We start from the raw sequence: 15064 nt of genomic DNA, 5'->3' as shown, positions 1-15064 counted from the left end.
TTTGGTACCGGTCCATATACAGTATATTTGGACTCTGACACAATTTTTGTTATTTTAGCTGTTTACCAAAACATATTCAAGTTACAGTTATATAATGAATATGGGGTTAAAGTGCAGACTCTCAGATTTAATTTGAGGGTATTCAGGGTTCACATCCAAATTGGAGGACGGATTTAGGAATTACAGCTCTTTAATATGTAGCCCCCTCTTTCTCAAGGGACCAAAAGTAATTGGACAATTGACTCAAAAGCAGTTTAATGGACAGGTGTGGGCTATTCCTTTGTTATTTCTTTATCAATTAAACAGGTAAAAGGTCTGAGTTGATTCCAAGTGTGGCATTTGCATTTGGAAGCTGTTGCTGTGAACGCACAACATGTGGTCAAAGGAGCTCTCAATGCAAGTGAAACAGGCCATCCTTACACTGCAAAAACAAAAAGATCCATCAGAGAGATAGTGGTGACATTAGGAATGGCCAAATCAACAGTTTGATACATTCTGAGAGAAAAAGAACGCACTGGTGAGCTTGGCAACACAAAAAGGCCTGAATGTCCACAGAAGACAACAGTGGTGGATGATCGCAGGATCCTTCACATGGTAAAGAAAAACCCCTTCACAACATCTAGCCAAGTGAACAACACTCTCCAGGAGGTAGACATATATCCAAATCGACCATAAAGAGAAGACTTCACGAGAGCAAATACAGAGGGTTCACCACAAGGTGCAAACCATTCATAAGCCTCAAGAATAGATAGGCCAGATTAGACTTTGCCAAAAAACAAATCAAAAAGCCAGCCCAGTTCTGGAACAACATTCTTTGGACAGATGAAACTAAGATCAACCTGTACCAGCATGATGGGAAGAAAAAAGTATGGAGAAGGCTTGTAACGGCTCATGGTCCGAAGCATACCACATCATCTATAAAACACGGTGGAGGCAGTGTGATGGCATGGGCATACATGGCTTCATATGGCACTGGGTCACTAGTGTTTATTGATGATGTGACAGAAGACAGAAGCACACCGGATGAATTCTGAAGTGTTTAGGGATATACTGTCTGCTCAGATTCATCCAAATTCAGCAAAGTTGATTGGACGGCGCTTCACAGTACAGATGGACAATGACCCAAAACATACCGCAAAAGCAACCCAGGAGTTTTTTAAGGCTAAAGAAGTGGAATATTCTGCAATGGCTGTGTCAATCACCTGATCTCAACCTGATCGAGCATGCATTTCACTTGCTGAAGACAAAACTAAAGGCAGAAAGACCAACAACTGAAGACAGCTGCAGTAAAGGCCTGGCAAAGCATCACAAAGGAGGAAACCCAGCATTTGGTGGTGTCCATGGGTTCCAGACTTCAGGCAGTCATTGCCTGAAAAGGATTCATGACAAAGTATTAAAAATGAAGATTTTATTTATGATTATGTTAATTTGTCCAATTACATTTGAGCCCCTGAAAATAGGGGACTGTGTATAAAAATGGTTGCAATTCCTAAACGTTTCATACAATTTTTTTAAAGCTGAAAGTCTGCACTTCACTTGCATCTTGATTGTTTCATTTCAAATCCAAGGTGGTGGCGTACAGAGCCAAAATTATGAAAATTGTGTCACTGTCCAAATATTTCCGGACCTAACTGTATGTCTGTCAGGGACCAATGCACCGAAGAACATGATTCTATACTTCCTGATTGTCATAGACCTCACTGTTCACTTTTTTTTACAAATATCCCTCTCTGTGGAGGAGTAAACTATTGCATATATTTTGGCGATTTTATATTTAAAAAAATAAATAAACGTATAGCCACATTATTCTATCAATATTCACACATTAAACATGATATATGAAATTCTAATATAGACCAGTACCAGCAACACACTGCCCTAATTAATACATTGATGAAGTAATTCAATTAATCTGCGTACTAATTTTTGTGTGTGTGTGTTTTTATACACATAAATTGGAATTTCTTTAAATTGCAGGAACATGGTGACACTGTTGTGTTCATGTACTCAAATGTCTCTTATGGTACCAAATCTTACAGTCATGTGCTCTGTGCTCTTGGTGTCTTAAAAGATTCATTTCACAAGTAATTCCCACATAGACGTCATTATTCCAATAGTTATTAAAGGGCATCCATTGAGATCCTCATAGACACTCCTTTCAGCTTTGGCGTTGTTAGTGCTGTTGGGTACATCTTTGTTGTCCTACTGGCCAATTGGTTCAGTGGGTGTGGGTGTGGGTGTGGGTGTGGGTGTGGGTGTGGGTGTGGGCGTGTATACTATAGAGGTGTGTCCTTACCACTGCTGGTCAGCACAGTGTCTGCTTCTGTAAAGAGGAAAATATTAGGCAGTGGGCAATTCAGTTGCAATGCTCACTTCATGCAGAAGATGGCAGTGAGATGCCACCTTTGATTAATAGCTGCTTACACTCATAGAGTAAGCTAAAGCTACATTTTGTAATTTTTTTGTCATTACATACACTTTTCCTAATAATTTGGTTGTCAGCTAGTCAATCACCTCTGATTGGGTGTGCATAATATCACAACAAAACAACATTTAGAAAACATGAAAACCACAGAGTTTGTTAAGCTTATTATTAGGCAACTCTCATTGAACTGTCAATGTTCACATTTAGGTTAGTCAGATGATTAGATATGGACTTTTCTGTGGGCCCACAAGTCTATGTCGACAGTTCGTGCACAGTAACACTGAATATTCATGAGAAGGGCGTGTCCACCTGTGACGGAGAAGCATTGACAAGCGTTACTGTACTTGACTGCGGGCGAAAGTCCACTCTCACGTTATGAACACACAGCAAATGGAATTTAAACACAACGACCTTTTCCTTCTCCTCATAAATCAGGTAAAAGACTTATACTGTGGTTGTCTAATTGTGACATTCGTTTCTCCGTTTTGACTACCTGCTGCTGTATACTAGGATAGCCTACTACGGCAGATGCGGAAAAAAACAAGACAATGGGCAGGTGCGTGGTGCACCGGTGAGTGACCAAAAACATACTAATGCTAGTATTATTTTGTGGGTTATTCTGATATGCTGTTTTAAACTAATGGATCAACTTTTATTAAAACACTTGTGTTAGATGTGCCATGATCCAATTATACATAGATCATTATGTTATTAGTGTTTATTTAATGGACCAATTCGCATGTTTTGGAGCTCCGATATAGGCTACCATAGGCTATGTAATCTAACATGCACATTATGTTCAATGTAACTGATTTAACATCCACACAATATTGCTCAATGTAACTCATATCACCTGGCTTGTTGCCTTCGTGTATGTACTGTAAGTGCACTCATCCTGTGAAGGGGTCTGAAACTTTATGGAAAAAAAGAGACTTCTCTTCCTCTGGCTTCCTCATTAACGGCAGTATCGTGTTCTTGTTACTTATCACTAGCATTGTGTGGGATGGATGCCATGTACTGTAGTACTGTAATCAGATCAGATCACCATAGATTCGGTCGCTGTTTCATTCATTGAGGCTTTGCATTTGAATGCATTGTCATCCGGTGTTTTGTAAGCATGGTAGCTTGATAATTACACCAAATCACCTTAAGTACACTTTCATTTTATTTTTTTCATTTTTCCCTGTAGGATAACCCTTTGAAGAACTCTTTTGGGCTCCATGTAGACCCTGTTGGGTTACATTTAGAACACTCTGTAGATAGGGTTCAACATGGGACCCACAAGGGTTTTCTACATGAAAACCAAAATGGTTCTTCAAAGGGTTACCCCTACAGGGACAAATGAAGACCTACCTTTTTTGGTAGTGTAACACTATTGAATGTTGTTCCAACCCTATTGAAAAGGTGAAAACAAGATACTAGATACACCAAGACTATAAAAATTAAATCAGCCGAACCATTGATTAGATGATGATTAGCTCATTGGAACGGAGATAGAAAGGATGTCTTTTCAATGTCCTGAAAGTAAACAGAACCACTGTGATTTTGTGAAGAGCTTAGAGGGCTGATCTGATCATCACTCTCTGCCACCACACTGAAGGTGTCCACTGTCCAGTCAACAGTGGTTCATTCTTAACCTAACATTTTCAGAAAAGAACAGTCATAATATATACATACATAACAGTTCTAGACGAAGATGAATGACAAAACAACAGACAGTGCTGTCTTGCTCATTTCTGTCTTTCCTTCTCTCTTCTCTCTTTCTTGGTAGTTGTCTCTTCACTGTCAGCTTTTGTGTTTGTATTGCATTTTCTCTATTGATCATTCATCTCTCTTCTTTTGTTTTGTCTCATCTGTGTCATACAAAGCCCAGAATTGGAAGGTCAGTTAAAGAGCCCACTATCACACTCAAAGATTAGTTCCTGCTCTTTATGCGAATTATAAGGGACTCTATGAGTCAGTCAGTGGAATTATACAGTAGATTTGCATGTTACAGATGGTCATTGTGAGAGACAGTTCACAGTCATTAGTTTGTTCTCATTTGTTTTCCATTGACTGACAACCCCTAGGCTAAAGATATATCTCTCTCACACACACACACACACATACACACACACACACACACACACACACACACTCCCTCTCACTATCTGTAAGCCTAGTTCAATGGCATCGACCGTCATCTTTTCCACTAATTGTCTCTTTACGTGCGCACACACGCACGCTCACACACACACAATCTGTTGTCTCGCAATAGGCTTTATATCGGGACGTGAAATGGGAGATGTTAATTAGCTATTTGAGCTAATTAGCTAACCTCTTCCTTTGAAGAGTTCATAACCACTTAATAATTGCTTAATAAATCCATTTCAGAGTATGAATGTTGAGGGGACTCTGATGCAGAGACATCAGAAGGAGGAGAGATTGAGCTTCCAAATTCTCATTCTAATTCCTTCTTGGTTGTGGCCAGTAATATTTGTTGTCTTGTCACAAGAAAAATCCAAACGTTTTAATCGGGGCACAGTTAACTAAGAATTAAAAACTATGATGATTGGAGAGAGCAGTGAGGGGCAGGTTTTCATCTGGTAGGGGTGTTGGGATTATCCTCTAGAGAACAGAGAGGTGAGATGTCCAGTCACACATTTAGAACATTTCTCCCTCATGCACACACACACACACACGCACACGGAGCACATGTGTTCCATGCTGCCTCAGTGGGTGAGTGTGTTTGTGAAGGAAGGCACTATAAAGTCCCTTGGGTTCACAGCTCTACAGGGAGCGAGAGAGGAGCACACTCCTTCCTTGGTGAGTTTGTTTAATGGAAAGAGAGAAGAGTGGGACTGTTTACATCTGGAATTGGAAGAACATTTCAAAGACAGAGAGGGAATGTTTACTGTAGTGAGCGAGAGAGAACGTGTGTTTATAGTGCGAGAGTGAGAGAGTGAGAGAGAGACAAAGAGAGAGGGGGAGAGGGACAGAGAGATCAACACCCTTTGAAATCAAATAACACAGGTGAGCAATGCTCCACAGAATGTGTTTGATACTGTATAAACACACACACGTTCATGCACATGCATGCACACCTCTCTCTCTTTCCCTCTCTCTCTCTCCCTCTCTCTCTTTCCCTCTCTCTCTCTCCCTCTCTCTCTCTCTCTCTCTCTCTCTCTCTCCTCTTTCTCTCAAGCATGCAGCAAGACCTTTTGTACTCTGAACCCTTAATGGAGCGACCCATAACATCAATATCCTTAATCTCAAACAAACCATAGGGGATAAGCTACAACAACAACAATATTACAAATCTCCTTTTCTCTGTGGAGTTTACAACTCTCAGGTATGTGCTTTCGTTTGGTCTTCACACTTTCATGCCAACTGGAATTAGATGTGTTGTCATCTGATCTGTAAGTGTTTAACCTTGACCATTTAGTTCTGTGGGACGCTCCTTGTTTGGTTAATGCTCTTGAGGTTGGTGTGGTTAAAGTGTGCTGAGAGAGAGAGAGAAAAGAGCATTTGCATTCAGTCAGGATATTAACTGCAAAATGAAAAACAAGAGAATGTTTTGTAGTACCTAAACCTCTCCAATATGAAATCCCATCTTCATGTTCTGTTTTCTCCCTTCTACTACTGAATGTAACCTGGGTCTTCTTGGTCAAGAGATTATCATTGTGATTTAGCTGGGTAGAATGTCTCAGGTTGGGAGTGAAGTATGATGGCCAGAGAAGACTTCTTCCTTATGCTTCTCGCCATTCATTTCCTTTTCTACCCTCAAAGATACCAACAGCCTGTAGATTCTAATTCACCATCTCTTCTTTATCCTCATTCACACTAATTTACCAACCCTGCTGTCTCTAATCTAAACCCTTTTTATTCAGTTGTATTGACTTTGCTGACTCGTTTTCGGGGATAATGCACGTTGTTCTGTTTGTGCATGCTGTTATCAATAGGCATAATGCTAATGTTGTTGTCTTTGTGTGTGTGTGTGTGCGCGCATCTGTGTGTGTGCGCTTGACTGTGTGTCTGTGTGTGTGCGTTTGTGTGTATGCGTCTGTGTGTGTGTGTGTGTGTGTATTTGTTCTTTTTACAAGGACTAACGTTGTTTCTCTTGGTGTGTGTTTTTTCTCTCCAGATGGAATCTGCTGTGAGGACATGAGAGCTGCTTCAGCCTCCCTCGGATTGCCCTTCAGTGTGTTTCTTTGAGTGTGGGTGTTTGCGTGGGTGTGTGCAAGTGTGTGTGTGTGTATTGTGCTCTAAAGATAGGAGCTTCCTATTCAGTTTGTGTGTGTCTGTGTGTTTGTTTGTGTGTGCATGTGTGAGGAGCTTAATTTTTTCTCTGCTTAAGTGAGTGAGTGAATACTTTAGTGTGAGTGCATGTGTGTAATTATGTGTCTGTGAGTGTGTGTTTATGCGTATCCAGTATGTGTGTGTGTTGTTGACTGAGTGTGTGCAGCACCCCTCTTGTCTAAGTGTCAGTAGAGATGGGTACGTGTGTGTGTGCTGTCCTACTCCTGCTCCTGAGTAGCTGTCTGTGTGCAGCGGTGGGGTACCCCTTCAGACCCCCACTGGACCTGGACGTCACCCCCAGGATCACTGTACTGACGAGCAGTAAGGACACCACTCTATACCCACCCACCCCAACCCCCCTCAACACACACACACACACACCCACCCCAACCCCCCTCAACACACACACACACACACCCACCCCAACCCCCCTCAACACACACACACACACACCCACCCCAACCCCCCTCAACACACACACACCCTAACCCCCCTCAACACACACCCACCCACCCCAACCCCCCTCAACACACACACACACATACTCATTCTCTCTTTCACTAGATATATGTTTTCTTGAGCAAAATGTCAAATTGTGTCTTATAATGCAATGGTTGTGACTCGTGACTACTAAATTCTAACTTGGTTCTAACCTAAGTCTATGGTGTGGGGTTGTGGTGGACAGATGTAAGGCAAAAGTTTAAATGTTTTATTTAAATGTTATTTATTCAGGGAGACACACTGAGACAGAGGTCTCTTCTGCGGGTGTGCCCTGATAACAATAAAACATGAGGAGCACAGCAGCTACAGTCAGTTTTTCTCAATTCTCTAGACACCTGTATCACATTAACAGTATCAAGCTCTGAGAGGAGAGGAGAGTCTGATCACCATTAGGTCACCATAGATGATGTGAGGCAAACTGGTTTATATACAAATACAATCCAATGAAGAGCCTTTCTCAAAGTCAAAGAATCCCAACCCATAGACTGATAGAAAAGACAATAGTGGGTGCGGAAACTATCCCTGGAGATGCACCACAGAGCAGAGTGATAAACCGGAGTCAGCTGTTTGAGAACTGAGGCTGCCGCTTGCATGTAAATTGTGTCACCATAGTCGAGGACAGGAGGAGAACAGTGGAACAAGAGAATGAGGAGAAGGTAGAGAATGTTAGCTCAGCCATGTCCAATTCCAATTGCTTACACAGACTGTCCGCTTCATTTAGTAAAAACTGCAACAACCTTGAAGCTAGATAGCAAATCTAGCTACAGTTTTGCATGTCAAGTTGCAGTTGACACCTGTTAGATTTAAGTCTGAGCATCTACACATCATCAAGAGGACAATCTGAATACATGTCATTTTCTTATTCTGTCTCATCGCCTACTACACCAACTGTGTATCATGTCCCAGTGCACAGCAGTTATGCAGTTATCTTTTGTTTGACCAAAATAGGACAGAAATAGGTACCCACTAGCTGCTCTCAGTCCAGTAGATCTGTAAATCTTATCTCCTCTCCTAATCTCATGTTAGTCTCAGTATTAATGAGATGAGGCTCATAGTGTAAGATTAGGGATGAAGAGGTATGCTCTGTTTGGTTTCACGTTGTGGCAAATTGTGGCTTAGTTGACTGTTAACTTGAACTTGAAGACATGTTACTCTCTAGTTATCAGAATCTTGACTTTTCAGTTATCACTATTGTAACAGGCGTGTGTGCGTGCGTGCGTGCGTGTGTTTGGGTGCACCTGTGTGTCTTTGTGTAGGCAACTGTGTGTATGCATGATGAGGAAGCAGGACAGCAGGAAGTAACGCTGGGATAATCTTCTGGATGAGCAGTGCAATCTGGGACACCCCTACTTGTGGGTTCTCTGGAGTGGTGGATAGACTTCTCTCGTTCATCTCTCATTTCATCCTCCACTCCTCTAACCACAGTCTTATCGCTCACTTGCTTCAAATCCACACTATCTTCCTTCCCACTGCTTACTAGTCCACCTCCAAACTGTACTCCTCTCCCTCTTCACACCTCCTCCCTTGCTTTCCCTCTCCTCTACTTTTCTTTCTTTCTCCCATTTCTCCTCTCTCTCTCTCTATCACACCCCCTCTCCTCCACTCCTCTTTCAATTTCAAATAAAAAATGTGCTTTATTGGCATGAAATACAGTAACAATAACAATCAGCAGAAGCATTCCCTCTCTCTCTCTCTCTCTCTCACTCTTGTGTGCACACACACACACACACACACACACATAATTAGGATTTTACATTGTGAGCACCTCTCTGTCTTCACTCCTCTCTTCCTACTTCTTCTCTCTTTCTCTAAGCCTATGTTCCGTCACTGTGGCTTATATCTGCAAACTTTGACTAATCTCTTTAATCTTAGCATTCCCAGGCAACCCAAGGCCAGGTTTATAAACACACACACACACACACACACACACACACACACACACACACACACACACACACACACACACACACACACCTAATGTATATACTGTCTGTATTATATATTATATAATAATGTCTCTCCATTCTCATACACAGGCCAGTAGAAATATGGCGGGGAATTTTCAGGGTTGTGAACTTGTCAACTCTGCGCAAGTCTTTGTCAACATTTACGGAGAGTTAAAGAGCAAAAGTGAGAGAGATGTGTGGATGAAGTAATGTAGAGGGTGGAGAGAGGGGGGGTGTATTCGGGGAGGGAGAGGGGACAGATATGGATTGGGGAGTAATACAAACCTTGATGTTAATCTTGCATTGCTTTCACTGGTCGCGATGTAGGAATAGGTGTATTACATTCTTAAGACCAATGTGTCTTTTACAAGACAGCCTCCACTAGTCATGTTTAGATGTATTCTATGGCAGGATGCACCCTACAGTATGTTATCTATATCATCACCCTGAGGTTTGGGTTACATGCAAGTTAGAGGAGAGGTAATAGATGAACCTGACATCAGGTCCTTCACTCATGTCAGAGTACCCCGCACTGTGAATATGTCTGATGTACCGTGACATAGAACACTGTGTTCTATCCAGATCAGCATATGTATTCACTAAATCTCTCTCTCTCTCTCTCTCTCTCTCTCGCTCCAGGTAATTTGATAAGCATGTAATATGAACTCTAACCCAAAAGTGAAGTCTGACCTGCAATAAACTCTGACCCCTGGTGACTCACTCACTCACGTGTGTGTGTGTGTGTGTGTGTGTGTGCGTGTGCGTGCGTGTGCGTGTGCGTGTGCGTGTGCGTGTGCGTGTGTGTGTGTGTGTGTGTGTGTGTGTGTGTGTGTGTGTGTGTGTGTGCGTGTGCGTGTGCGTGTGCGTGTGCGTGCGCTTACCGTTCTCTCAGCCATTCTCTGAGAGAGAGAGAGAGAGAGAGAGAGAGAGAGAGAACTCTGCATAGGCCTTGGTCATTATCAAACATCCAAATTGAATCTTCTTCACATTAGCAACTCAATTAATCTAAATAATACAAATATGGAAAAAATAGTCATTGCAAACATAACCTATGAAAAATGGTTTGACAGTGAGTGTGTTAAAGCCAGAAAACACCTGAGGCAGTTGTCAAACCAAAAACACAGACCAGGATGGATGTCTAAAATACCACCTGGCCCTGAAGCAGTATAAAAAAACTGCTCCAGGACAAAATAAATTAATATTAATATCAGTACATGTCCAACCAGCTCACAGAAATTGAAAAGGCAATAAACACAAATACATTTTGGGAGCTATGAGGAAAACTGAATGCCAAAAAAAAGTAGATCCATTCAAATATCTTTGCAATAACTGGAAAAGAGGTTAAAAAAAAAAAAGCTGTATGAAAATCCAAAATGCCAAAAATGTAATAGAAAAAAAGCTTTTGACTAATTTTGGCTTTAGACTAATTTTGGTGGTGTGGGATGTAAGGTCGATGACATTATAAAATCAATGTACTCTGAAAACAAATCCTGTGTAAAAATCGGTAAAAAGAGAACAGAGTTCTTTACACAGAGAAGGACTGTTAGACAGAGCTGCAATTTGAGTCCAACATTATTCAACATTTACATAAATTAATTGGCCACAACTTTAGAAAACTCCTCAGCTCCTGGACTCATTCTACATGGAACTGAAATTATACATGTTCTCTTTGTGGATGACCTAGTCCTGCTTTCCCCCATAGAGCAGGGGCTATAACAGAGCCTGTCACTGCTAGAGACCTTGTGTCAGAATTGGGAACTGACAGTCAACATGACGAAAACAAAGATAACGATCTTCCAAAAGAAAGCCAGAGAGTGACCCCTTACAACAACTTACACTGAAACACAATATTTTAATGAACCCTAAAGATCTGACCCCAAAAGCTACATTTAAGCAATAAATAAATAAATAATCAAATTACCTATATTCAATATTGGCAAATCCCCTAAACCCCACAAATTGGAATGCTACCGAAAAGTGGATAGAGAATTAAAATTAGCGAAATATCAAACAAAAGTAAAACACCCAAAACAAAAGCAAACTGTATCCAAATATAGACTTAGTGATCACAGCCTGGCCATAGAGACTGGTTGTCACGGACAGACCTGGCTACGATGGCCCAGTAGCGGACTGGCCATTTGGAGGGCTGGTCAATCTATGGGCTGCTGGGCCAATGAGTGACGCAGCCTACTACTCCATCTCCCCACCGTGGCAGGCCCATTGGTTCATTCCACCTTTCGTGCAGCCCTGCCCACTTAATTGACTACATACAAAATACTGACACTCAGTCTGCGGTGGGGTTTGGGTGGGAGAGCTGAACAACGCAGCCACCCAGACACTCCACTGTCGAAGACAACACACTCACAACACACACACTCCCATTCCTATGATTTAGTTTTTCCTTCCATTTGTATGTCTTGTATTGTAAATGTTTTGTATGCTTTGGCATTACATACTTCATGGATGTCATGCCAATAAAACAGATTTGAATTTGAATTTGAGAGAGAGAGAGAGAGATACATTGTCTCCCCTTACAAGGCTGTCTGTAGAAGGGGTGTATGGGTGGGTGGTTGGTGAGGAGAAAAGGAGTTATGCATGACAGACGTTTGTGAAGTAGGTGATTGTTCAGCCATGACCGTAGACAGGAATCTTAATAACTACTTGATCGTAACCATGTAGCCTTCTTGAAAACTCATTCTCTCATTACTGGTACTGTATGTTTAGTTTCAATTGGACTCCTGCCCTGGCTTAGACACATCTCACAGCATCTCAGCTTTTGAATGTCGTTGTTGAATGAAGGTCTGTAGAACCATGAGCGTGATCTTCATTGATCAAGTGGTGAGATTACAGTGTTAGAACCTCAGGGATTTAAATGTTGTTGCAGCAAGCCACATGTCAGCCAACTATGAGTGGACATTCACTTTCTATTTATTGTTCAACTTTGTTTTATTTTAGTCCAGCTCATGTGTCACAAACTGTAGATTTGTGCAATACCTTTCATTCTCTTAAAGTGTGTTGTAGAGTGTTTTTTGAAACAGGGCCAGAAATTCGGAGGTGGAGTCAGTCCTACCTCTCCAGACACCTCGGAGATGGAATGTTATTACGTGTGCGTGCGTGCGTGTGTTTCCTGGCAGTTCTTCTGAAGCTCTCCTCTCCTCTCATCCCCTCTGCTCCTCACCTCTCCTCTCCTCTCCTCTCCTCTCCTCTCCTCTCCTCTCTCATTCCATCACTTCCTCTCTTCTCCTCTTCCCTCCCCATCCTCTCCTCTTCCATCCACTCCTCACCACTCTCCTCCCCACCTCTCCTCCCACTTCCCCTCCTCACCACTACCCTCCTCTCCCCTCCCCTCCCCTACTCTCCTCTCTTCTCCCCTCCCCTCCCCTCCTCACCACTCACATCCTATCCGCTCTCCTCTCCTCTCCTCTCCTCTCCTCTCCTCTCCTCTCCTCTCCTCTCCTCTCCTCTCCTCTCCTCTCCTCTCCTCTCTTCTCTGCAGGTCTGCTGGGCTGCAGGCGTTTCCAGTCCTCTGTGGTGAACTACAGTACTCTGCTGCTGGAGGAGGACAAGGGACTTCTCTATGTCGGCGCCCGAGGGGCTGCATTCGCTCTCAACACCACAGACATCTCAGCCAGCACAGCTCTGAAAGTGTGTGTGTGTGTGTGTGTGTGTGTGTGTGTGAGTGAGTGTGTGAGTGTGTGAGTGAGTGAGCGTGTGTATATTGGAGAATTAGATTTTGTGTCGATGACTGTGTTCTGCTGTAGGTTACATATGTTACATATGTAGCAGAAATAACCATTATGCAACCATTGTAAAACATTTAATGGTTTTAAAATTCTCTCTCCATGCTGTCTCTGTGCTGTATCAGATTGAGTGGGAGGCCTCTCCGGAGCAAAAGCAGCAGTGTCTGAGCAAGGGGAAAGACAATAGGGTGGGTCCAGGTTTTTATACTTCATCTGTACCTGTCCATCTCATTCTCTCTTTTTCCTGCAGGCTTCTATCTCTCTCTGTCTCCCTTTCTGTATCTCTTTCTCTGAGCATCTTCTTGCTCTTTCCTTTTCTCTGCCAGTCTCTCCCCTCTCTCATCCATCAACTGTATACTGTATCTATTCAGTACCTCTCCCTCCCTCTCTCTCTCTCTCACTCTCCCCCCCCTCCCTCTCTCTCTCTCTCTCTCTTGATTATTCTCTCTGTCTCTCTCACTCTCTCACTCTCCCCCCCCTCCCTCTCTCTCTCTCTTGATTATTCTCTCTGTCTCTCTCACTCTCTCACTCTCCCCCCCTTCCTCTCTCTCTCTCACTCTCCCCCCCCTTCCTCTCTCTCTCTCACTCTCCCCCCCCTTCCTCTCTCTCTCTCACTCTCCCCCCCCTCCCTCTCTCTCTCTCTCTCTCTCTCTTGATTATTCTCTCTGTCTCTCTCACTCTCTCACTCTCCCCCCCTTCCTCTCTCTCTCTCACTCTCCCCCCCTTCCTCTCTCTCTCTCACTCTCCCCCCCCTCCCTCTCTCTCTCTCACTCTCCCCCCCCTTCCTCTCTCTCTCTCTCACTCTCCCCCCCCCTTCCTCTCTCTCTCTCTCTCACTCTCCCCCCCCTTCCTCTCACTCTCCCCCCCCTTCCTCTCTCTCTCTCTCTCACTCTCCCCCCCCTTCCTCTCACTCTCCCCCCCCTTCCTCTCTCTCTCTCTCTCACTCTCCCCCCCTCCCTCTCTCACTCTCCCCCCCTCCCTCTCTCTCTCTCTCTCACTCTCCCCCCCTCCCTCTCTCACTCTCCACTGTCTCTAAATTCAATTCAATTCAATTGGCTTTATTGGCATTACATTGCTAAAGCATCAAAACAATCATGAGATAAAGAGGTAAAAACAAATATGAATATGAAAAGGCTAATAAGGGAAATATAAAAAAACAAAACATATACTGCAAAGTATATATCCACTGGCTGTCCTTAGGGTGTGGCACAAAGTCACACAAATGTGTCTGCTAAATTATCATATTTGGATATTTCGCCCAGTAGATAAGGTTGTTTTTCTGTGTTTGTCTTTGTTATAAATTCTTTGTGAATTTTGGAAATTTTGGAAAAGAAAAAAAAATCTTATTTCATGATCATTTTGGCATGACGTTAGAAAATGTGTTTAGTTTTCTACCTTATTTTGTGGGCAGAGTGAGCATAGCCTGTCTTCTCTGGGAAGCCAGTGTTGTCTATGACGGCCTTTTTCGATGGCCAGGCTATGCTCACTGAGTCTGTACATAGTCAATGACTTTAGTTTTGGATTAGTGACAGTGGACACTGTGTAATTACATTTAGGCCCAGATAGCAACTCAATTTACTTAGATTTGTTGTAGTTTCTTTCCAATGATTTTTTTTATATAGTTCTCTTTTTGTGTCTTTATAATTTGGTTGGTATGATTTGGTCTGATCTCTTTGGTGTTACTGTCCTGAGGCTCTATGGGGTTGGTTTAGTTTGAGGAACAGAGCCCCAGGACCAGCTGGCTGATTAGGGCTTTTTTATGGAGTGTTTGGGGGTCGCTTGTTTTGAGGTGATTTGAGGTAAAAATTGGATTGCTCTTTTTTGGGTCTTTTTTGGGTCTTAATTATTAGGGGGTATTGGCCTAATTCTGCTCTACATGTATTTTTTGCTGATTTTCTTTGGACAAGCAGGATGCCTTTGCAAAACTCTGCAAGGAATGTTTTGATGTCTCTCTTCTCCTACAGACAGAGTGTTATAATCACATCCGTCTCCTCCAGAGGTTTAACTCCACTCATCTCTACATGTGTGGAACTCACGCCTTCAGACCTCTCTGTGCATACATAGTAAGTTCAGTGCAGTTACATACATAATCAGTGATGATCGTGAGCCTATGAGGATTAGGAATAGGTAATGGACAGGTAATGTGATGATCTGAGTAACTAACTCTCAAGGGG

General features: G+C 42.7%; 1 protein-coding gene across 1 annotated transcript in view; it reads left to right on the top strand.

Moving 5' to 3' along the window:
• The first annotated feature begins 2757 nt into the window (after window positions 1–2757).
• The window catches only part of LOC310823375 (semaphorin-4G-like), a 20610-nt gene continuing 8303 nt past the window's right edge, over window positions 2758–15064 (top strand). The window contains exons 1-5 of the mRNA XM_083696217.1: window positions 2758–2860; window positions 6549–7024; window positions 12647–12795; window positions 13016–13078; window positions 14855–14953. Of these exons, the coding sequence (XP_083552343.1) occupies window positions 6898–7024; window positions 12647–12795; window positions 13016–13078; window positions 14855–14953 (438 nt within the window). The 5' untranslated portion in view covers window positions 2758–2860; window positions 6549–6897. The remainder of the gene's footprint in view (window positions 2861–6548; window positions 7025–12646; window positions 12796–13015; window positions 13079–14854; window positions 14954–15064) is intronic.

The sequence above is a fragment of the Argentina silus genome, assembly GCF_951799395.1.
Source record: "Argentina silus genome assembly, chromosome: X".
In the NCBI taxonomy this organism is placed as follows: Eukaryota; Metazoa; Chordata; class Actinopteri; order Argentiniformes; family Argentinidae; genus Argentina; species Argentina silus.
This window is presented reverse-complemented; position numbering and strand designations above follow the sequence as displayed.